Source organism: Pituophis catenifer, unplaced genomic scaffold (genome assembly GCF_029215685.1).
Source record: "Pituophis catenifer annectens isolate HBS135680 unplaced genomic scaffold, rPitCat1.0.hap2 SCAF_1, whole genome shotgun sequence".
Lineage (NCBI taxonomy): Eukaryota > Metazoa > Chordata > Lepidosauria > Squamata > Colubridae > Pituophis > Pituophis catenifer.
In genome coordinates, this window is record NW_027256881.1 from 101,727,661 (window position 1) to 101,751,953 (window position 24,293).

The 24,293-nt window shown below is 36.5% G+C and overlaps 1 protein-coding gene across 1 annotated transcript; it reads left to right on the forward strand.

Moving 5' to 3' along the window:
- The first annotated feature begins 1,710 nt into the window (after positions 1 to 1,710).
- Positions 1,711 to 22,250, forward strand: OSTM1 (osteoclastogenesis associated transmembrane protein 1). Its single transcript, XM_070953579.1, has 6 exons — positions 1,711 to 2,136; positions 4,359 to 4,473; positions 10,329 to 10,426; positions 14,623 to 14,778; positions 15,874 to 16,039; positions 19,127 to 22,250. The coding sequence occupies exons 1-6, from the start codon at positions 1,711 to 1,713 to the stop codon at positions 19,180 to 19,182; spliced, it is 1,017 nt and encodes a 338-aa protein (XP_070809680.1). The 3' UTR covers positions 19,183 to 22,250.
- Positions 22,251 to 24,293: the final 2,043 nt, after the last annotated feature.

The following is a 24,293-nucleotide window of genomic DNA, read 5'->3' on the forward strand; positions in this document are numbered from 1 at the left end:
ATGAGAAAATAACAAGTTATTAACTAATTGATATCAGCTTATTTCTGAAATAGTATAAATTTGAAAAAGTATAAAAAAATCTTACAGTACTGATAGCTTGCATGAGAATAGGTAATAATCCAAAGCCTTCTGTTCTAAGCAGATGAAGCATAGCCCTAAAATATTTGTGTTTTGACACTCCTGTGTTATTCTTATTCTTTTCTTTAAATTAAATAAACCAATTAACTCCTTTGCATTACAAGAACAGAATTGTTAGAAATCTAAAAGGATTTTGCATTGGTATTTGGCAAATTTACATGAGAGATGCAACTTTTATATTTGGCAAAATATCTGTTGAGATACGTTTATTGAACAGATATTCCCATAAATAAATGAAACATCTTCAAGGTGTCTGAAGATGCTCTTTTAGCCCAACTTTTCTACAATAAACCCTATTCATTCTTTAAATTCCAAGCAGGTAGAAAACAATTAACTATGTTAGATTTGCTTTTATTTTGTTTTAATTGTTTTCATGTTCCCTTGCTTTTCCCTTACACAATAGTCTTATTTGTATACATTAGGTAGGTTCACTTTGCTTTATTAAGCAATGATGTTATTTATATAATTTTGACTTAGATGAAATATGTAAAGCAGACATAAGTTGATTACAAATCTCTTTCTCTCTCATACAAACGCTCCTAGTTTAGTATTAAACTTGAATTCAGCTCCTGACATTTGGCTTCACCATTTAAATTTATGTAATTTCGCACAGCTTTCCTAATTTTTCTAACCCCTTAAAATAATTCAGAACCCACTTCACTTACAGTAGCAACCCACTTAAGGTCTCACTTTTTGGATTCTTAGAATAGAGTGAATCACAAACTAGTCAACCAAATTTTAGTCTAAGGAGTTGTGAGAAACCAGCCAAATGGGCAGCTTATAATAGTTCAGTGTATATGGAAATCCAAAAAAAAAAAACCCCGGAGTAAATATTTCTGAATTAATAACCTAAGCATGCTATGCAGATGTAGACATTCTTAGCATTGTGTGTGGTATTCCTATGTTGCATTAAGATATAACATGGTTTATTTGGTTTTGGATTAGCAGCATGCTTTTTAAACTCAGCAGTGGTTGAACAAACAATGGCTTAGCGTAAAATATATCTGGCATGACTGAGTTCAGTTTACTACTCTACAATATGGCTACTTTGATTTTAGTATATGTTGTTCATATCCAGCCATTGATTTATGGCTCAGAAAATTGGACAATTAAACAAGCCATATAGGAAGTTACACGATCCCAAACCAGCGGGTCTAAAATGCACTTATCAGGCTTGATGTAAGCTTCCAACAAGTGAGATTTATTTATCACTAAATATTCCAAAACACGCATGACATTAACTAAAGAATAAGGAATAAAAGGAAAATAAAAGCATGGAAGTTTATATTCATATACTGGATAATTGGTGACATTTATAATGTACTAAATGTAAAAAAAAAAAAAAAAAGTAAATCCATGTGGCGAAACTGATTTCGCTTCATAAATGCCAGTTTGAAAACACTAGCGCGAGCCAGTACGAACAAAAATCGGTTGATAGGTTAGACTCCGCCCCCAATAAACGGGCGGGTGACATCCCGGCCCCTAGAACGTCAAATCCTCGGGAGCCAATGAAACGCCGCGCTGGGCCCAGCGCCCGACCGTAACGCTGTAGTTCTTCAGCCGCACGTGATAATGTTCCTCAGTGGCAGCCGCGGAACTAGGAAGCGGTCGGTTTCTTTGTCGTCTTCCTCGGCAGCTATGGGCTCGGCCACTCTTCTGCTGATGCTGCCCGGCGTCTTGCTGGGCCTATGTGTCGGAGAGAGCCTCATCCCCGGCCGACATTTGTTACTGCAAAGTGGTTTGGAAGACCTAGTTTTGGGAGGCCGGCACCCCGCTTGGCCCTGGGCCCTGGAGGACCTGTCTTCGCTCGAATCGGGGTTCTTAGGGGTTCTGCAGGAGCCGCAGCTGGATCCAGAGTGCAAGGAGCTCTTGAATGCCTTCGCCAATAGCAGCCTAAGATTGGCTAGCTGCTTAATCCAGAGCGCCCGGCCTGTGACGCTCTGCCAGAACTGCTATCGCCAATTCGGGGAAGTCATGCAGCAGTTCGAGAACATCGAGGTGCGTGGATCGGGTTCCTTAAACACTGGGCTCAAGCGGTAGACTCTTTCAGTTTCCCCCGGAACATGGAAGCAGTCCCACTACTGTCCCGCAAGTACTGCTGTTGAAGCAATAAAAGATTCTTGTGGTGCCTTGTAACATTTGTTGCTTTTGTGGATTGCTGTTGCATCCAATGAAGTGGGGGGGGGGGGGAGCTCTACTTATCTATGTTGATTAGACTCTACCGTATAAAGGGTCCCCAAGGCTAGTTGTGCAGCTGCCACAACTAGAATCGTGGCAGTCTTTGGGAAATTATAATTTGATTTGTTTGTTTTGGAGGCTAATGCTTGGGATAACACCGTGTGCTTTGTCTAAAAACACTGCCTATGGGGTTTTCAAAATTGTAGTGGTGGAACGTTTTTATCTGGGGGGGGTGGGGAGGCTCGTCCCTTATTACTGTGGAATAAAACCTGGATCCTGCTTCCTGTGGCTGATGGGAGAGGGAACTCGTGAAACAAGTGGGAGCTACAGTCAACCTATATAGCCTACCTTAGAGTAGAGAGGTTCTTTCTGGGATGCAAATTAAGAGTTTGTTTTCCTTGTCAGTGGGATTGCTCATAAGCATCTCTATCTTTGCAGCAAGGAGAACTAGTTGGCGTTATCTTTTGATAATATGTCTGGGCAGTGGTCAAGTTGTGCAGATTGATGCTTGGATAGTCAATTTCTTTCCCCTCCTCAGCAAGTGACAGCATCTGGCTGAAGTTGGCTGATCTGCAAAGATGAGCAGTGTCAGGCCTGCTTAGTAATTGGATAGGTAGGAGGACATCAGAGGAGACTAGGCTACATTTGGAAGATGAAAAATACAATAACCAACCTCTTCCTTATCGTGCCAAAACGCCCTGTGCCCATATAAGCGTATAAGTCACTGGGAATGTGACTGAAAGGATAATTAGTTTAGGTAAACTTTGAATTTGCCATTTTCCATATTCATATAAAATAGGCAAAGGCTTGCAATGATCTATCCGCATATTTATTCTCTGGCTTACAAATCCCAGACAGGCACAAAAAACTAAATTACTGAATCCTTCATGGATCATCATGCAGGGTATTCAGTCTGGTGTCTACAAACTCTGAAAAATTAGAAATAAATCAACTGACCTAAAGGCTTGACTGAATCTGAAAAAAAAAATCACATTGTCACTTTAAATTAAATTCAAATGTAGCAATTACTGCTTTGCATCAGGAGGAACTTAAGACAAAGCATTGCTGGAAAAGGATAGAAGTATGCAGTCCATCATATGATTTTTTTCACATGTTAAAATGACAGAAATAGAAAATATGCAAGAACTGATTGGAATGGAATGTTCTCTTGCATTGCAGCTTGTAAATAGAGTTAATCAAATTGATGCAAATGCTTTTATTAATCAAGGATGGCTCAACTTCTCTTCCACTTACAGACCTGGTCTGGGTCGAGGTGACTTTCTAAAACAGATTTGGGAATTGTGTGGGAATTGGATGAAAGAGAATTCATTTGTATGAGTGGACCCACTTGGGCATTGATGAATTTTATCTCAGAATATTTTCATCAGCAAAATGTTTTCAGAACATCTCTTTGTTTATAGAAAAAAAATCACTAAAATATTTTCAAAATGTATTGATTTGATATCCAAGTTACAAGAATGTCCCAAATGTGCTTTTTCAAGAGGTAGCTGGACTTTCTTGTTCCAGTTGCCTCTTGAAAATACAGCTTTGAGACAACCATGACCTGGATGACTGAGAATCTCCATAGACATTAAGTTACAAGAATGTAGATATCTGGTGAAATAAATGATCTCTCAGCTTGTCATTTATATATTATAAAAAGACAAAGATATCTAGTGGAGAAACTTAACAGATGTTCTCAGCAACTGGTGGACTTCCTTTGAGAGAGCTGTTTCAGTTTCTGAACAATTTAATTGGGAAAAGATGCCAGGGGCATCTTTTATGCCATTTATTTGGATAGTACATGTATGTCCCAATTTTATTAGGAAGATAACATGTTTATCTGTCCATGTGAACTACAATGCAACACTATATTTACTCAGAAATAATGATTTCTAACTCAGTGGGGCCTTCCCCAGTGGAAAGCTAGTTTATATAGGTTTGTAGCTTTAAAATGCAATCCTACAATACCATAGGTAATATATACTTGATTGCTGGATCTGCTAGCAAATGATTTCCATATGTGTATTTTCTCCTTTCAGAATACTACTAAGACTAACCGATGTGCCCAAAGTCTCTTGATGTCAGACAGGCTGCAGATGGTTGCACTTGTGAACAAGTTTTTTAATGACACATGGATAAAAGCTAGCTGTGCAAGTATGTACTCTTTTTGTCTGCTTTCTTGTCTATATTTGAATATTCAAGATGAATAAAAGACACTATATATTTTTCTACTTTTTAAAAGCTATTTATAAAGATAATACATAACACCTCAATATGCATGCTTCTTCTCTGGTATTAGTTTCAATATAAGAGATAATGGTTCCCAGAGCTAAGTAATTGTGTGTTCATTGTTTTCAATTTCTACAAATCCTGATTGGGTTCATATACTTCTGCCCTGGATAAGCATATTACAATTTATTTATTTGAGCCCATAGAACACACACAGAATAGTTTATAATTCACAGCAGCTGAGTTTATACAATATACTAAGCTAAAGCCAACCAAACATTGTAGCAAAACCAAAGTATAATAAAGATCTTATTTCTGGAATGAGATGTGAGGAATGGACCAGGTGAAGAGGTGCAGGTGAACAGAGAACATGGCAATCCACCATGCTTATATGATAAATCTGTGTTTCTTTTGATGGAATGGCATATCCTTTTTAATGAGGTGTATAGTATGTGCTGGATTAGTCATACCTGTATTGCTTTTATTAGTTAAATGAATTGATTGATATTTTTGTTACATATTCATGTATTGCTTTTATTAGTTAAATGAACTGATTGATATTTTTGTTACATATTCAGCAACACTGTGTATTTCTCAATTGTTACTTTGATTCTATTCATTAAAATAGGAAGGGAAATTACAAGAGATGATGATGATTGAGGAAATATCTAAAATAATGTGCTGTTCATCATTGTTTAAAACCCATAAGCTTGCATCATGTGTGTATACACACATACACACAGTATATATGTATACATATGTAGATACATAGAATATGTGTGTAGGAAAAGTGTGAAAAAAGGAGAAATATAGTATTTTACATAAATGTTTTGATAAACGTGTATGCCGGGTGTCAAACTCGTGTCATCACGGGGTTGTCACGTGACTTATCGGGACTTTTCCCCCCTTCTCTAAACTGGGTGTGGGCGTTGCCAGCGCATGATGCATCTGGGCCGTAGGCCGTGAGTTTGACAACCCTGGTGTATGTGTATGGGCTTTATTGATGTTTATACATTATGTTCACTGCCTAGAGTTTGTAGGGTGGACCCATAGATTTGAGAAATAAATAGGACAATTAATGCATGTGGTTAAGGTATGAGGTAGGAAATCATGAGACTATGAGTTCTAGTTCTGCCTAAGGCAGGGGTCCTCAAACTATGGCCCGGGGGCCAGATACGACCCCCAAAGCCATTAATCCGGCCCGCGCAGGACCATGAGGCTGCCCCGCCCACATCACCCTGCCTACCCGCTGGCCTCCACCTGCCTTCTGGAGGCCGGGGAAGCCAAAAATGAGATGAACGGAGGCCTCTGGAGGCCAAAAATGGGCCTGTTTTTTGCCTCCCCGGCCTCCAGAGAGAGAGAGAGGGACACACACACACACACACACACACACACACACACAGAAGTCCCTCATAAACACCCCAAGGCAGCCACATCCCTTCACTAACCTGCTTTCCACCCTCAGGAGCATAACAAAGTTTAATTTGTGTGTATTGTTTGGACTGCTAAATTGGCCACGCCCACCCAGTCACATGACCACCTAGCCATGCCCACCTAGCTGGTCCAGCCCCCAAACAATCTGAGGGACCGTGAATTGGCCCCCTGTTTAAAAAGTTTGAGGACCCCTGGCCTAAGGCATGAAAGCCAGCTGGATGACTTTAGAGTTCTCTGTCTCAGCTCACCTCGCCTCACTGGGTTGTTGTGGGGAAAATAGGAGGAAGGAGTATAGGTATGTTCATTGCCTTGAGTTGTTTATAAATATAATAAAGGCAGAATATAAAAATAATAAATATTGGACAGCCATGTTAACAATTTCAATGTATCATAATCAGCAACAGATAGTCTGCATCTGTAAGCAACTTGTTCATAAATTGCAAGTTGAATTAATTGCATGAAGCTTAATTATTTCTTGGTTCTTAATGCATGATTGTGTCAATATTTGTGGACTTGTTCCAGCAATTCAGTGCTGTATAGAGAAATAGTGATATCCAAGAAAATACATTTTTACTGATACATACATGTAAATAGCTGTGCACAAAAGTTAGCAGGCTACAGCCCTGTTGTTTCAATTTATCACAAGAATGTTGGATAGCCACACAATTGACATAGAGTTGATGCATGTGATCATTATTTATTTAAATTTCTAAGGCTGTTAGGCCATAATAATTTGAAAAACAATTCAAAACAATATAACACCTAGGAAAAAATGATGCCTGTAGAAACAATAAAATCCACATGTTGAATTCAAAACATGCCCATAAGAGGCCCACCACATATACTAGTCCAGGGCCTGAGGAACAGCCAATTTTTGAGAGCCTATTTAAACAAGTTCAGGTAGGGGCCATACAGAACACTATGGGAGATACTATTCTCAAGGACAAGCACTGCAACAGCATATTTGTGTATGAGTGTTCCTTTGGACATTGGATGTGAATATCCTTCTAGAATCTGTTTGTGTTAGCCCTTTATTTTCTTGTTGTAGCTTATAATAGTAGAATCTTGAAAGCCTGCCAGAGTTTTCCTCTGTCTCTCTTATATCTCTTATATCATAAAGAATCAAGGTGGAGTTGAGTCTCTCTCTCTCTCATGCTCCCGTCTTTTATCATATTATGATGTTGTTTACATTCTCTCTTATCTTTTAAGGATTCTGCTAATTGCTCTTGCATCCTCTTCATTTTTATCCCTGCATTCTTCTACAGTTTGTGCTCTTCATCTGCCAAAATGATGTTAAGTAAAATGTTCTAATGAACATACTTGACATGGAAGCTGATTTGAAAATCACCTTAAATTGTGTGTGTGTGTTTTAGATAAATAATGGCTAATTTTGCCAAGCAAATATACTGCCTTTTTTACTTGTACTTAACACAGACTTGTAAAGGTAAATTATAGCTCAGTGGTGTGTTGTGACAAGAATGACACATGGCTTGGCACAGCTGAAAGGAATATTCAGAAGCTATGTTTAATATTAAACAACTATCGATGATCCTAACTAGTTTGCAGGTGCCTTTTTTCTAGAAGTCATAGTTGAGATTAAACCTCTATTCAAGAATTGGACACGACACTGAACTTCATTATTTTTGTAACAAAAAGTAGACTACAACCTCTATAGTGGCACTAATGAAAAAGAGGAGAGAAAACAGCATCCAGGCACAAGTCTTGTTGATATAAAATGGTGAAGGTTCATTCTCTGAACTTATGGGTTGGTTTCCGAACATTTCGTTACCAGGCTAGGTAACCTCTTCAGTAGAGTTTAGGGAATGCCAGTGTCAGTATTCTTCTGTTTATAGGGGCTTCAGGTGTGGGTGTGTCAAGGGTCTTGTGATGGGTCGTGTGTGTGTGTGTCATTCTATCACATATATCATATTATATTTAAATTGATACTCTCCTTATCACTACATGGCACTCAAAGTCAGTCTTACTTAGGAACAATTTATCAAAAATATATGTGAAAGAATAACTCATGAATGAAGGCAAATATATGTGTCCCAGGATAATGTTGCAGGATCCAATCTGGGTCAGTCACTGCAATTAGAGATATAGTCTTCTGAGCTTTTGGACTTGTGCTGGAGCCCATCCTCAGGGAACTTCTCTCCACCGGAATGTGTGCTTTGGGCTATTCCATGCATAGTATTTATATGGTGCCTGGTTCTTTGTGGCCTCTAGCTGTTGATTGGGGTACTGTTGACCGACCATTAAGTCATTGGCTGTTGTTTCCTTGTGCTGCCAAGTCCTAGTCCAAAGCTTTAAGTGCCTTCAGTTGAATGAGTATAGAGGCCCCCTTCAGATCTTTACAATTCAGATGACATTCTCTCTAAGGGGACAAGGAAATAAAGCTTTTCATGTATGAAAGAATAACTTTTTAAAAAATGAAACACTTTTTGAAGATGCCTTAAATGATAGTTACAGTATCTTAAGCTAGTAGTGGACAATTTGATACTACACAGATTATCTGAGTGTGACTCCCACAGTCTTGCTATTACTCATGCCAATTGAGGCTGATGAGATTTGGATATTAAAGCATCTGGTATTTTAGCCCTCATTTGTTTCCTCGCTATACTCATCTTTACACAGTGTTGTTTTATGGAACCACACAAAGCCACTCTGAGTTGTCTCAAAATCTACTTATGAGATCACTTTCTAATTTCATCCAATTGGATAATTTCAGATAGTATAAGGACTACTAGTTAATGTCTATATCAGTTTTAAGAGAAAATATAGATCATATGACAGAAGCCTGATACTGTTATGTACTACTGGATGCCTTGTTAAGCCTATCCATTTATGTTCTCTTTGATGATTTTAAATATTCTCATCCTTCTCAATCTCACTGCTGCCTCTGATTCAACTGAGATTCTCTCCTCCCCTATTTTCCTTTGTTTCTAAACTTCTGCAATCCTAACTTCAGCAAGAAATTGTTCCCCATGCTTAATCTATTCTTTTACAGACTGGGTTCACATGTATTTGGCAAAAGGCAGTTTGTTTCATTGTGGCATAGCATGTCATCCATGTAAACAGTGCATATTTTATAATCCATAATTAAACAAATCATGGATTAATGTGATTTATGAATTTATTGGATATTTCTGTCTCTCCCCCTCCTCCCCACCCCAAGAGCCTGTTGTTTCCTGTGCTTGTTTAGTGTCACTTATTTTGTGATGATACACATTTTATATCTACCCCTTCACCTTTGGAAATCGAAAACTGATTGTTTGGATGCCTCTTCCTATCCAAACATTTTTCCTTCCAAGCTGCCTTTTTCTTCACTGCTGTTACTCTCTGATAACATCAATATTACCTAGTCACCCCTACATTTCTGTATATTGTCAAATTATGATACTTTTCCTCTGTTAGTAAAAGAACAAACTTTTCCTTCAGTGAAAACTGTTGTCTGTGTCCTGGTCCCTCTACTCCCCCAGTTTTACCCCCATGTTCACTTAAAACCATCTTGTACTCTACTATAATTTTCCTCATCTTTCTGATTAGCAACTCTACAATTTCCTTCACTTTATTGTTTTTCTTTTCTGTAAGGTCACTTCTCTCATATTCTTTTGCTCCCTGTTATATCTGGTATAAACCCAGACCAAGGCAACAACCCTTATTCCTGCTAAGCTTCTATTCAAAACCCAGAATTTCTACCATTTCCCCCTATTTCTTTTATCCTATTGCCAGATTGAGCATTTTATTGCTTAATTTGGTAGTATTTGACAACAAACCTGCCTTGCAAAGTTTCCAAGAATTTACGACACCTTTATTTTGGAAGATATTTTTTTGGCCATTTTTGGGGCAAAAGATCTAAGGTCTTGACTTGTTACCAGGATACCAGCCTAGCCTCTCTTTTTTCCTCTTTCCCCTCCTCTTTCCTCCTAGCATCATCTTAGTGGAGGAAGAGTGCACTTAATGGGCAAGGATATTTCCCCTACTATCAGTTCCTGGAGTGTATGGGATCTATTTTAGACCCTCTCTTTTTGGGGTGGGTTTTTTTTTTTTTTTTGCGCTTTACAGAATTTCAGCAGCATACCATCAGAGAACTGTTTAAAGAAGGGAGAGCTGTAAAAAGAAGGGGACTGCACCTGATGATGTAATGTCACTGATTGTGAATGCCTTAGTGCAGCATTTGTCATCCTTTTCATTGCAGGTTCATAGATTATACTGTTTTACTTATATGACTGTAAATTTAAAAGTAGAATAGCTATCTGTAAAATAAATAAGCCTTTATCTAAAACAGCCTTTTGGAAGTGGATACTGGCAATTTATTAATGCTTTTGACTCTTCTTTCATAGATTGTTTAAAGAAGAAGAACGAAGGCTTATCGGCTGGTACAGTGACGTTCCTGGCCTTATACAATGAATCAATGGCATGCTTTAAACAGAACCTCCAGGTACTTAATATTGTTTATTAAGGGTATAGTTGAGCCCTCTAATTGTGTAGTGAATTTTCCCCTTTTTTTTCAGACCAAGGCGCTGCAAATATAATTTACCAACTCTTACACAGTTTAAGCAGATAAAACAATTATCTTTAAAATGCAGGTGTTCACTACTGAGAACAAAATGCATTCTAATTAATGTTCACCTCTATTTCATATGCAATTATGGCGCTGTTTTGGTTTCACAATAGTTGATAATTATATAGGAAGAGTCGTATAATCTCTTCATATAGTAAATCACTTTTTACATTATTCTAGGCCTTGTCACCTTCTGATGTAACTATATGGGTCATCTGGTATGTTATCATAGTATAAGTTTAGTCATGGATACATAGTTATTTAAAAAGTTGGTTTTTCACATATAGTATCTGCTATTAAAATCTTTCTAAATCTAGTATCACTATAAAGTTGGAAAGATGTGGCCAACGTCTAGGATATGATCCAACCATGTTCAGAACTACTATGCCTTCATTATTCAAAACGTCAGACTTGTGTATCCCATGATGTAATTTATATCATCAGAGTGTTTACTGTTATGAAGGATGATAAAATTATAACCAGAAGCTTAAAATAGTCACTGTAGAAATTCAATTCATTTGTAATTTGCAAAGTATCTATCACTGCTCTGCTTTGGTTGTTATGTTTAGAACAGGAATCATATTCCTATTCCTATACTAATGCTATTGCTATTGCTATTGCTATTGCTATTGCTATTGCTATTGCTATTGCTATTCTATTCTATTCTATTCTATTCTATTCTATTCTATTCTATTCTATTCTATTCTATTCTATTCTATTCTACCTGGCTTCCCCGAAAATAAGACATCCTCTGATAATAAGCCCAATCGGGCTTTTGAGCACATGCGCTAAAATAAGTCTCCCCCCGAAAATAAGCCCTCCTCAAAAATATTTAAACACAGAGCAGGAAATCAAGTAACATGGCAAGAGGAGCCCCAACTTGCTACATGCACCCCAAAAATAATAAGACCTCTCCAAAAATAAGGCCAAGCGCTTATTTCAGGGTTCAAAAAATATAAGTCTTATTTTTGGGAAAACACGGTATACCATACCATACCATACCATACCATACCATACCATACCATACCATAATTGAACTATAATGTGAGTGTTTTATTTATTCACAAAAATGAAATTTTTTTGGAACATTCTTTTTTCCTATTATATAGAAAAGTTGAATACCTATGAACTATTAGAGAAAGCAAAATAGAAGAACAGTTAGAGTCAGTGGAATTGTATAAGATTTTTTTTCATTACTGAAGAATGACTGACACAGATGAATTAAATGAAACATTGGGTAGAATCAGAATGAATTATGAGAAAACTCAGCTAAGAAGATTCTGAATTATAATAAAAGAAAGAAAAAAGTTATCGGGATAGGTATAGAATTAAAAAAAGTGGAACTGCATATAGAAACCTCTGTTCCCCATGTTTCCTTCTATGTGGAGGAAAACCCCCCCAGTCCTATACATATTTGCAGGAGGCACCTCAGTGTAATCTGCTGAAATTGCTTAAAAAACTCATTGTGATTGGGCACTTTTACCTTCAGGAGAGAGTGTAAATCTTTAAGTGCCTTCAGTTGAATGAGTATAGAGGCCCCCTTCAGATCTTTATACTTCAGATGCAACAAGTTAACATTCTCTTAAGAGGACAAGGAAATAAGGCTTCTGTTTGTGAACACTGCCTGCTTTGCATATTTATTTTAAACACAGGGGTGAATTTACTCAATCTTCTATAATCTGTATACTCTATGGATAAATTGGAAATTCTCTGGTAATTTGGGATTTTTTGCTGATTTATTTCAATTAATATGACCGCCCATCTCAAATTCATGACTAACAAAATTTAAAATTAAAATTAAAATACCATCAGTAGCTGATTGTAGCTACAAAACCATCAACAACAATTAACCCAGTTACCGCATGGGCTTCACCCCATACCAATGACAGAACCATGTCTTTAAGGCTTTACAAAAAACAAGTTGGATGGGGACTAATCCTGTCTCCAGGGGGCTGGTATTTCAAAGGACTGGTACCATGAAAGAAAAGTCAGTTTTCTTGTATCCTGCCAGATAATGTTCCCTGGTAAAGTCCCTCTGCTGCTGGACTTTATAGAACAGATAGACATAATTGGGAAAAAGCAGTCCCTCAAAGAACTCAGCCTCATGCCTTGAAGGGTTTTATAGGTTATTACCAACACCTTGAATTCAACCTGGACAAATACTGGTAACTAGTACAGCCCATGAAGCAGGGGTGTAACATGTTCTGATTGAAAAGTGCACATAACTGTCCATGCTGCTGGATTCTGCACTGACTGTAGTTTCCACATAAAATGCATTTCTGACAGTGCCAGAAAACTCCATGGTTACCAGAGAATGATTTAACCATTAGGGGAGGAGCAACAGAAAACCCTCAATTCCAGACTATGCTGCCACTGCTCTGACAAAGATCAGATCAGGTTGGGACCTGGGTGATCCAAAACCTTGCTCTTACTAGAAAAGTGTCCCAGGCAAGAATATATAACCTTGTAATGTTGTTTTTTGAAGATTGTGTATATTTAAATACATCCTCTGTATTATCCTTGATAATGAATAATGTAGTACTTTTCTGTTCATGTTTGTCTTTTTCTTCTGTTTTTCATATTGATCAGATATCAAATGTTAAAATGTGCTGTTGTGGTGGGTTCTGCTATACCAAAACAAAGTACTGATTGTTGATGTAACAGTCATTAACATAACTGTTTTGCATTGATGTGAGAATAGTCAGGAGCTATTAAATAATGAGCATTGTCAGCAGGAGGTAAATGAAAAGAATAGCGGAAGTTGGACAAGAATGGATGTACTGACAGCTTGAAAACATATTAATTATTTTCACCCAACATCCTAGTTACTGCATTTTGGCAGCATTTATCTTTCACATCACATACTGCAATTTCTTTGTAACTCATACTTTTAAGTTATAAGATAACTCCATAACTTCCTGAATTACTGGTGTGACAACTTGCCTCTCCTTAAGTATTAAAATCATGTACCTGTTAGTTTTAGAGGAAGGAGCAATCATGAGCTCAGAATTATGTGTCTTTGTGTATCTGTGTGCATGCATGGCCCTGCTTGCCTTCAAGTCCCATTTGACAAGTCCCTTTTCTTGCTAATGTTTTTGGAAGTGTTTTGTCATTGCTTTCTTCCTAGGGCTAAGGGGAAGTGATTGGCTCAAGACCACACAGCTGGCTTTGGGCCTAAGGCAGGATTAGATTAGTTTCCTGTTTCTAGCCTGGGGCCTTAACTACGGTACTACACAAACTGGATCCATTAGTCCAGGAGTTTCCTATAAAAGGATGGTTATTACATCACAAGAATAACAATAATATAACAATATGAATATTCACAGAGAGTTTTAGTTAGACTTTCAGGTGAGATCCTGAGACTGATAAATCTTGGCCATAGTGAATGTTTGCTTAGATTTGCTCTATAAAATATTTATTAATGGCATTGTATCATAAAGAATAACTAAACCAGGAAGCTTAAGGAACCCATCCATCTAAATCTTTATTTGTATTTTTTGTAGTGTTTCTTCAGTAGAAAATAGAGGTAGTCCTCAACTAACAACCATTAATTCAGCAACCATTTGAAGTCACAATAGCACTGAAAAAAATTATTTACAATTGGTCCTCACGTTTATGACTGTCGCAACATCCTTATGGTCACATGATCAAAATTTGAGTGTTGGCAAATGGCATATATTTATGACTATTGCACTGTCCTGGGGGTTATGTGATCGCCATTTGCAACCTTTCATGTTGGCTTCTGACAAGCAGTCAATGAGGAATGACCATATGATTCATTTAATAGCTGTGATTCACTTAACTGTGGCAAAAAGGTCATAAAATTAGGCATCCACCTTGCTTAGCAATGGAAATTTTAGTTGCTATTGTAGTACAAGTTGAAGACTGACTGTAGGAGTTTCTATTTTATCTTGCAATTGTTTTTTTTGAAAATTGTGGCAGTCTTTGGATTCAAACTCATTTTGAATTTTCTAATCTATTCTTTAAAAAAATAATTATACTTCAAACTCATCTTGAATTTTCTAATCTATTCTTAAAAGAATATATTTTCTTGGTTTATACTGTACGGCCAGGAAGGTAACCTGCTACCAAGTAACTACTCAGTGGTCTGCAAGAACTGCAATGCTACATATAAAAACTTGAGTTCCCACTACAGTAAGATGCAGAGGAGTGAGCAGCATGAGGAATCTGGAGAACAGTTTCATTTGTGCATTGATATAGAGGATGCAGTAAGTCTTACTTTCTATTTTGTTTTCTGTATACTATCTACTCATTTGTATCACATCTCAATATACTCTAATGTCTCAAGTTGGCTTTTGTCCAATTTAGTTACTTCATTATTATTAATCTCATAAGAAAGATTAACTGTAGATAAAATTCCAGTGCAATAGAACAGAATATAGAATTGATAAAACCATAGCATAGTGTCATTGTCTTTTGTGCCTTTTGGGAAAATACAGCTTTTTAAATAACACAATAATAAGGGTAGTTCCTGATAAAGGAAGCATTTTAATGTAGGTTGATAGTTTATAAAGGAATCTGAAATGACTTGATGGCACTTAATCAATTCTACATATATTGGTAATAATTTAAATAAACCTAGTTCAGGCATTTTGGCACTTTCCAAAGCTAAATGGCTGAAAACCCACCAGTGTTTCATCTTACAATAAAAACATCTTTTTCTGGCTGTCCAGTTTTGTATTTTCACCTCTTGAATATGCAGTCTCTGTTTACCCCACTGGCTGGTTTCTCAAAGGATCAATTGACAGGGATGTCTTTTGCCCATATACTGTGATGTGTTAGCAGTGATGAGGCACATTGCTTAGGTCCCATCAGCCACTTACAGTACATTAACCTTCTGTTGTACTTCTGTGGACATTCTTCTGACATTTTCTTAATATGGATCCACTGTTTTGTTTTAAGACTTTCTTAAAGACACATGAATTTGGCATCTTCTATATAGCAACCAAATAAGCAGATGCTCTTATTACTGTATGAAATGATTGGATTGTGGTTAATGCAAATTCAAATGTTGAACTATGAAGAACACCTTAATAAAGCACCTGGCTGCTACATTTAAAGCTTTTCAGGCTGGATATTTTAAAATATACCTGAAAACTCATGAGATTGCTAAATTTGCAAGTGCCATTAAGGATGGCCTGATAATTATAAAAACCATGTTGCATCTTATCCAGAGAGGCAGGATTTGTACCCAGTAAAAGCTAGACATATTGATCCTTATTCAATGCAAAACTTTGCAATTTACTCAAATATTGATGATTCCTCAGATTTATTTTTTATTTTTTACAATTGTATCCTTCTAGATGAACATCACACAAAGGCTGTGGAGCACAACTTTTAATTGTTCTGTCCCCTGCACAGATACAGTACCAGTGATTGCAGTTTCTTTGTTCATTTTCTTTCTACCACTTGTTTTCTACTTGAGTACCTTCCTTCACTCAAAGCAGAAAAAACGTGTCCTGATTCTGGGTAAGTAAAATCACCCCATCTTTATGGTTTCTATTTGGATTTAAATAAAAAAAGGTTACAATACTGAAAGTGGTATTTGCACCTAAATGGCATGATGCCCAGTGTTGGGTGCTTTGGAATTTGGGACTCTGTTCACAATCTGATTAGAATAATCTGGTTTGGAAGTCGATAAGGCATCATTTGATTCTGTCCCACTGTTGCACTCTTTGAGTGACTAAACAAGTTTTAACTGTCTTTATCAAGCCCTTCTGAGTCAAAGGTGGCAATCCAGATGGAACGAATCAGACAATTGGATGATTTTCTCCTATCTTTTTTTTAAAGTAGTAAGGATAGTCAGCTTACTATCTACAGTTAACTCTTTCTGAACAACACACCTAACATATTGTTGAACATCTGTGATTAGCAATATCATATTCAGTATTATAGTCAACTATTTATAAAACTATTTGGCTGCCATTATTTAAATAAATGATGTGAAGAAGCCTCTCTTCATAGTATGGTCAAGTTACTGTATATAGGAATAACTGTCTCATACAATTCAACTGAACAGGTGAAACTCGAAAAATTAGAATATCGTGCAAAAGTTCATTTATTTCAGCAATGCAACTTAAAAGGTGAAACTGATATATGAGATAGACTCATTACATGCAAAGTGAGATAGTTCAAGCCTTGATTTGTCATAATTTTGATGATTATGGCTTACAGCTCATGAAAACCCCAAATTCACAATCTCAGAAAATTAGAATATTGTGAAAAGGTTCAATATTCTAGGCTCAAAGTGTCACACTCTAATCTAAGCTAATTAAGCCATAACACCTGCAAAGGGTTCCTGAGCCTTTAAATGGTCTCTCAGTCCGGTTCAGTAGGAATCACAATCATGGGAAAGACTGCTGACCTGACAGTTGTGCAGAAAACCATCATTGACACCCTCCATAAGGAGGGAAAGCCTCAAAAGATAATTGCAAAAGAAGTTGGATGTTCCCAAAGTGCTGTATCAAAGCACATTAATAGAAAGTTATGTAGAAGGGAAAAGTGTGGAAGAAAAAGGTGCACAAGCAGCAGAGATGACCGCAGCCTGGAGAGGATTGTCAGGAAAAGGCTATTCAAAAGTGTTGGGGACTTTCACAAGGAGTGGACTGAGGCTGGAATCAGTGCATCAAGAGCCACCACACACAGACGGATACTGGACATGGGCTTCAAATGTCATATTCCTCTTGTCAAGCCGTTCCTGAACAACAAACAATGTCAGAAGCTTCTTACCTGGGCTAAAGACAAAAAGAACTGGTCTGTTGCTCAGTGGTCCAAAGTCCTCTTTTCTGATAAGAGCAACTTTTGCATCTCATTTGGAAACCAAGAACCCAGAGTCTGGAGGAAGAATGGAGAGGCACACACTGCAAGATGCTTGAAGTCCATTGTGAAGTTTCCACAATCTGTGTTGATTTGGGGAGCCATGTCATCTGCTGGTGTTGGTCCACTTTGCTTCATTAAGTCCAGGGTCAACGCAACAGTCTACAGGAGATTTTGGAGCACTTCATGCTTCCTTCTGCAGATGAGCTTTATGGGGATGCTGACTTCATTTTCCAGCAGGACTTGACACCTGCCCACACTGCCAAAAGTACCAAAACCTGGTTCAATGACCATGGGATTACTGTGCTTGAATGGCCAGCAAACTCGCCTGACCTGAACCCCATAGAGAATCTATGGGGCATTGCCAAGAGAAAGATGAGAGACATGAGACTGAACAATGCAGAAGAGCTGAAGGATGCTATTGAAGCATCCTGGTCTTCCATAACACTTCAGCAGTGCCACAGGCTAATAGCATCCATGCCACGCCACATTGAGGCAGTAATTGATGCAAAAGGGACCCAAACCAAGTACTGAGTACATATACATGCTTATACTTTTCAGAGGTCCGATATTGTTCTATGTGCAATCCTTGTTTTATTGATTTCATGAGATTGTGAATTTGGGGTTTTCATGAGCTGTAACCAATAATCATCAAAATTATGACAAATCAAGGCTTGAACTATCTCGCTTTGCATGTAATGAGTCTATCTCATATATTAGTTTCACCTTTTAAGTTGCATTACTGAAATAAATGAACTTTTGCACAATATTCTAATTTTTTGAGTTTCACCTGTATATGTTGGCTGTTTTGGTACTCAGAATAATTTGACAGTTGATAAAAATGAACAAATAAACATGTTGCCCAGTTAAAGTAGTGGTCCACCTTGTCATTTGAAAAAAAAAAAGGATTCAGTTTTCATTTAAGCATGGACAGCAATTATCTCATTTTCAGATTAGTAATTTTGTGTATTCCTGGTTCAACTCTTTAATGTGATTCCCCAAGTTTAAATGGTGGCCAAAAGTATTTTTGCTCCTGGAAAGTAGACCAGACCACAATGACATAGGCCTTTGTATTCTGTTTGGAGTTTGGAGCATTCTAGATATTACTGCTTATTGAAGAACTTTAGGTAGTTCATAACATTGGCCACATCATTAACTAGAAACTGTAATAGATAGCATGTGATAGCCTTGTTAATGTCAACTTTTGATCTATTTCTGGCACACTTAAGACTGATAGCCATGATCTATGAAATCTTGCATGACTTGAGGTCTATTACATTAAAAGGTTACTTTCCACCCTTTGAACTTGTCTAAATTTTAAGATCTGTTGCAAAACCCCTTTTCCCTCCCTTGCCATGGGAAAATGAGGAAAGGTCTTCTCAATAGCTCCTCATCAGCTTTGGACCTCTTTGCACTGATTGGCCAGACTAATTCTCTGTCCAGCTCTAAAACTATTTAAACCAAGGTTGTTTTTCTGATTGATTTGTAACTATAATTTGGGATTTTTTGCATTATCACTATTTTTGATATTCATTGTGGGAAAGTATGAGGTCTCACAATGCTGTTGTACAATGATGCAAATTTAATTGGTAATTCGATGATATCATAACACATATACTAACACTATGACTTGTTCCAGATGCATCTCCATTCAAATTATGTTGATAGTGACTTGGATTTCTTGTATGAATATGCTATGAACTGTTTTTGTGTGAGTTTATGCTTTTCTTCTCTTTCTAGGTAAGCGAATCGACTCAAATGCCAGCTTTGCGAACATCCAAGATAAATCCAACTGAGCTTTGGGATGCAATGGGATATTAATTTGATTGCTCTGAAGACAATTATAATTTAACTTTATATTATGCTGTAATAAAAGACTCTGTGTCTCAGATAGGGGTATGCACTATTGTGCAATAGTTCTTGGGGATGATATGATCTCCAGAGACGAAAAAGAAACTATATTCCCTCCTTCAATCCTTGAACTCTTGTCTTACTTCCTGATTGGTAAAGTTTTTATACTTTATATAATGGATTAATAACACTTACTTCCATGTGTGATGCGCTTACATGAACATTCCTTTCTAATTCTTACCTGAATGCTGATTTATTTAAAAATTATCATTATTGAAAAATGAAAAAAAATGAAAAAAATGAATTCAATGGCTTAATATTTATCAGCAGACAAATCTTAATGTTTAGTCTACATTACTACTAAAAATGCTCATAGAAATAAACTTTGAATTTTATATACTATATTGCAGGCAATAAAAGTGACTATTAGAATTGTAATAATTACAGAGTTTGACTTAAGGAAAAATGTCATGTCTTGATATTTCTAGTGTAGTATACTTGAATAAGTTCTTATCTCTATTGGCTGGTTAAAAGCAAGATTAAACTAATGGAAACTCTGTTACTTAATTATTCTCTACCCCTAAAAGTATTTTTTATGAAGTGGCTTTTTATGTAAGGGTACATAGTATATTTATTAGAATTTACAGACAGTATTTTATTGCATTTGTATATACTGCTTTGGAAAAGTTATCCAAACTAAAACAAAGAAAAAAAAAGCTGAACAGGTTGTGGGGGAAATTGGGTTAAGAGAATAGAAAGAATTAACATGTACATTATAGGGAAAAGTTATTTATTTATTTGGTAGAATAGTTTCATAGTATTTAAATAACAAAGAATATTGATAGATTTGTCTATCATTTTTTAAAGAAGTAAATATGAAGACAATTGCTGGCTCTTGGTGTCTGTTTGCAGAAGAACTTAGTGATTTAACAAAAAGTACATTTAGTACATTCTTGGGGTTTCTGGGAGGCCATAGAAATACTGCACATTTCTCTCTCTGCAGGTGGAGAAGAAACTGCTAAAATAGTGTTTTCTTAAATAGTGTGGAATAGTCCTCAGCTGAAGTTGCCTTGTCCAGCAGTAACAAAAAATGAAGGCATTGGGGAAAAGTCAAGGGTGTCATTGAACAAGATTTAGCTGGGCTCATAGATCATATTGAACTGTGATTCTTTTAAATAATACTTTGTTCAAGAAACCAAAATTGACTTGGTTTACATAACATGTTATACCAGGGTGAAGAATCCAGTCCCACATTATCTCATTTGAGGATTGGCTAAAATTTTTGGAACCATTTTTGGAGAGATTAAAGCTATCCTTAAAAATTCTAAATCCCCTCTAATAGACCATTGTTTCTGTTTTGGGTGAATAAGCCTTCTTAATCATTGCTCTTGGTGCTGGAATAAGTGAATAACTTCTGAAGCTAGTGTAGTTATTATCCATCTCTTTAGATCTAATGAAAAACAAGATTAAAAGTAGGGGTTTTGTTTAAAAGAAAATTTCCTATTTCCTCCCCATATCTATATCTGCTGAATACAACATAAGAATAATTTTCATATGGGTTATGCAGTATATTCAGGAAGGCAGTTGTTTAATCAGTTATTTCTGCGCAAGAAGGCAAAAGTTGTTGTATGGCACTCCTAAATAGTTTGCAGAATCTCTTTTTAAGTAGCTTGGTGGAAGCAACAGTAGGTTACTGTTGGAAAAGTAAGGGCTTAATACCGAACAGTTTCTAATGAATGAAAAAGGCATTGGGGGTCGGGTGGGATTGAGGAATATATCCAATTATGAAATGTCAATGTTTCATCCTAAAACTAAATTTTTCCATCTGAATCACAATTGGCTCATGATACTTGTTTTTTTTTTAATTTGATTTATATGCCGCCCTTCTCCGAAGACTCAGGGCAGCTTACAATGCGTTAAGCAGTAGCCTTCATACTTTTGTATATTTTATACAAAGTCAGCTTATTGCCTCCACAATCTGGGTCCTCATTTTACCTACCTTAGAAAGGATGGAAGGCTGAGTCAACCTTGAGCCTGGTGAGATTTGAACTTGCAGTAATTGCAGGCAGCTGATGTTAATAACATGCTTTAGTCTGCTGTGCTACCAGGGCTCTGTATAGTGCAGATTTGGAAAAAGTTGGGGTGTTAAGCCATTCTTAATCAAATGAACTGCTCTGATTGATGCTGAGTTGCTGGCTATGTTTTAATGAGATACACACACACTTATGACTGCATAATAGTATTAGTGACAAGCTAATTATATTTGATCAGCAGGGCTAAGCTGATTTGAAATAAAAATATGCTGACTTCAAGAGAGTTCTGGATTTGTGCCAGAATTACAAAATTGAGCAGGTAATGATTGTAGAACATGACCTATATGTTGGATGAAATAATAAAAAAAAGAGCAGATGCAGCATAGGTCCTGAAAAAGATTTGTATGTCACTGTTACAGTAATCTGCCTATTAGCATGTTACTTTTTATATTTTAAGATAGCTATTTTTCTATTCAGATTTCAAGGCATGTAGCTTTAGCCATGTCCTGCCCTTTAATAGCATTACATTGATTTGAGGCATCACATGATGGGGAATGGTTCAAAACAATCTTTTATTTATGCTGTGAGAGATTTTGTGCATAGAAAGGCACAGAATGACAGATTGGCTTATTAGGATTGGGTTTTTAATTTTAGCATTTGCACTAAATATGTCTGAAAGTCACTACTCTCTTGGATGGTGGCTAAGCACTTTTCACAAAAGGTGTTTTGATGGAGTTGGTTTCATTATTTTCTTAGTTTTTGAGCCAAATGGAAATAACTTTCTATAGTTTTTCTGTATAAATGTAAAAAAGGAGAAACCTGTTATTTTTAAACTTGAAGATAGCTGTTTTATGATACAATTATGTATTTTTCATATTGTTTAAAATTGTCCATGATATATACATATCTTGTTAATGGATTTTCCTTTGTCTTTGGTTTTAATTTTAAACTTAATGTACATGTAAAACTTCTCCAATAAACAGCCAGAAAAAGTGTAATAAAGGCATGTTCTTTACAATTACTTTGAATTTTAGATTAACTGTATTTAATTTACTGAGAGGCTGGCTGTTAAAAAATAATATATATCGGTATATTTTTATCCGTGACAAAAAGATTCTGTCCCAATAGGGGTGTCAGAACTTCTACCTATATAATGCAACATTTCATTTCCTGTACGAACAGTGACCAAGTGTGTCATTATATACAGAAAAACATAATATACATTATATGCAGAATGTCATTAGATATAGAAAAACAAGATGGATTCCTTGTTTTGTTGTGTACAGCACCATCAGTCCAACATGAGTATTCTTGCTTGGGATGATGTGAGTTGTAGTCCAGCATGTCTGCAGGACGACAGGTTAAGAAAGACTGAGAAGATGTTTTAGGTCATCCAAAATCTGGTTCTATTCATTTTTCTCAAGTTGATTTTAATTCCATTAGCCATAAAACATGCTAATCTCTCCGAATATTTCTGTGAAGGTAGTTCATATATTATACAATTAAGTTCAGTCTAATTGTGAAGTATGAATGCATTTGATATGTACCAGTTGCGCTGTTGTAAATTTTCTGGTAGCGTGCATGTGTAAAAATGTCAAGGTAGTAAAGCATGCTTGCCATTGTACCATTGACACAAGGAGACTATTCCTCTTCTGTGTAATACATTTAAACTTTTGAGATGCACATGATAATATCATTGGCTTAGATAATATGTTGGTGTAATTGCTAAATGGTTATTTTGCACACAAAACAAATGTATACAAATATATCTGCTGGGAAATGCTCTTTCCAGTAGTGGAGAAAGTCAACATCCACTGGAACTTTCCTTCTAGAGAAAGGCAACAGTGATTTTTTAAAAATTCCTCTTCATCCCTGTCCCAGTAACATTCCTCATCCACAATTCTGGAGACGTATCAAATTAAAAAATGTTTTTGGGAGCATGGAGAACCACTGGGTGAAAATAAATGATCTAAATTCTCTCTGCCCTCACATTAGACTAGTGGAGTAACTCATGTGATTTCATTCTGTGCAGCTCTGGATCAGCCCCCTTTATTTATAGTTGGACTGACTTTTTCAAATCTTTTTGATAAAAATCTAGAAATTGTCTTTCTGGACACATTTAAATTGAAATGTATCCTAGTGCTTATCTAACAACTAGTGGAGTAGTTAGCATAATACATCTAACAAATGGGCTCATATTTCATGCTGGGCTAAGTCAAGCCACTCTGCATTAACCATAATATGTGACTTTGGACATTGTTCTTGTACTCGTTAGGAGACCAAAAGTCTGTAGACTGCAAGAAAATGGGAAAAAATAGGTTGTCCACAATTCATATCCTAGCCAAAATAATACCATTTACTCTGAAAATACTCTTCCTGATTAAATTGCTTTTGCACTGCTTCATTCTTGTGGAATGCAGTCCTAACCATTTTCAGGGATTACAGATGTTCCTCTACTTATGAACAGGTTATGTTCTGGGATGCTGTTCGTAAGTCCGTTTTGTCCATAGGTAAGTCCAAACAAACATTAAAATCACTCTTGTGCTGAATTCCAGTTATTCACAGTTGCTGCCGTACACACCACATTCAGTCACTAAACAACTAAACAGGGAACAATATGCAAGCAAAAGTCAGGAGCAGGTGGGAAAGGGTTAGTTTATAGTGCACCTTCTGACTTCCAGGATCTATGTTGGCATTGCAGGCAGGTTTGTTCTTATTGGTGATAAAAATTCAAACAAAAAAGTTTGTAAACAGAATGTCTGTAGACTTTTAGAAGCCTTCAAAGAATAGTTTGACTTATCAATTTTTACTCATTTAAATAGTTTTAATGAGTTTTTAAAATTAAAATGTTTAATGTTTACATTCATTGAATCTACAGCAAGTTTTAATATAAATTGCCCTAAACTATTGCCAAATGGTCACAACCCCAGGTTATCCTTGTCCATTTATTAAGAATAATGTGCTAATAATTTTGAGAAGAAACAAAGGAAAAATTGAGCCTAGTTACAGTTTGATCTCAACAT

What these genes read in the sequence shown, in the direction of transcription:
- OSTM1 (XM_070953579.1), top strand. Translation starts at nt 1,711, where the DNA reads ATGTTCCTCAGTGGCAGCCGCGGAACTAGGAAGCGGTCGGTTTCTTTG. An exon ending in GCTTTAAACAGAACCTCCAG is followed by an intron (nt 10,427 to 14,622) that starts GTACTTAATATT and finishes CTGTACGGCCAG; the next exon opens with GAAGGTAACCTGCTACCAAG. An exon ending in AAAACGTGTCCTGATTCTGG is followed by an intron (nt 16,040 to 19,126) that starts GTAAGTAAAATC and finishes TTCTCTTTCTAG; the next exon opens with GTAAGCGAATCGACTCAAAT.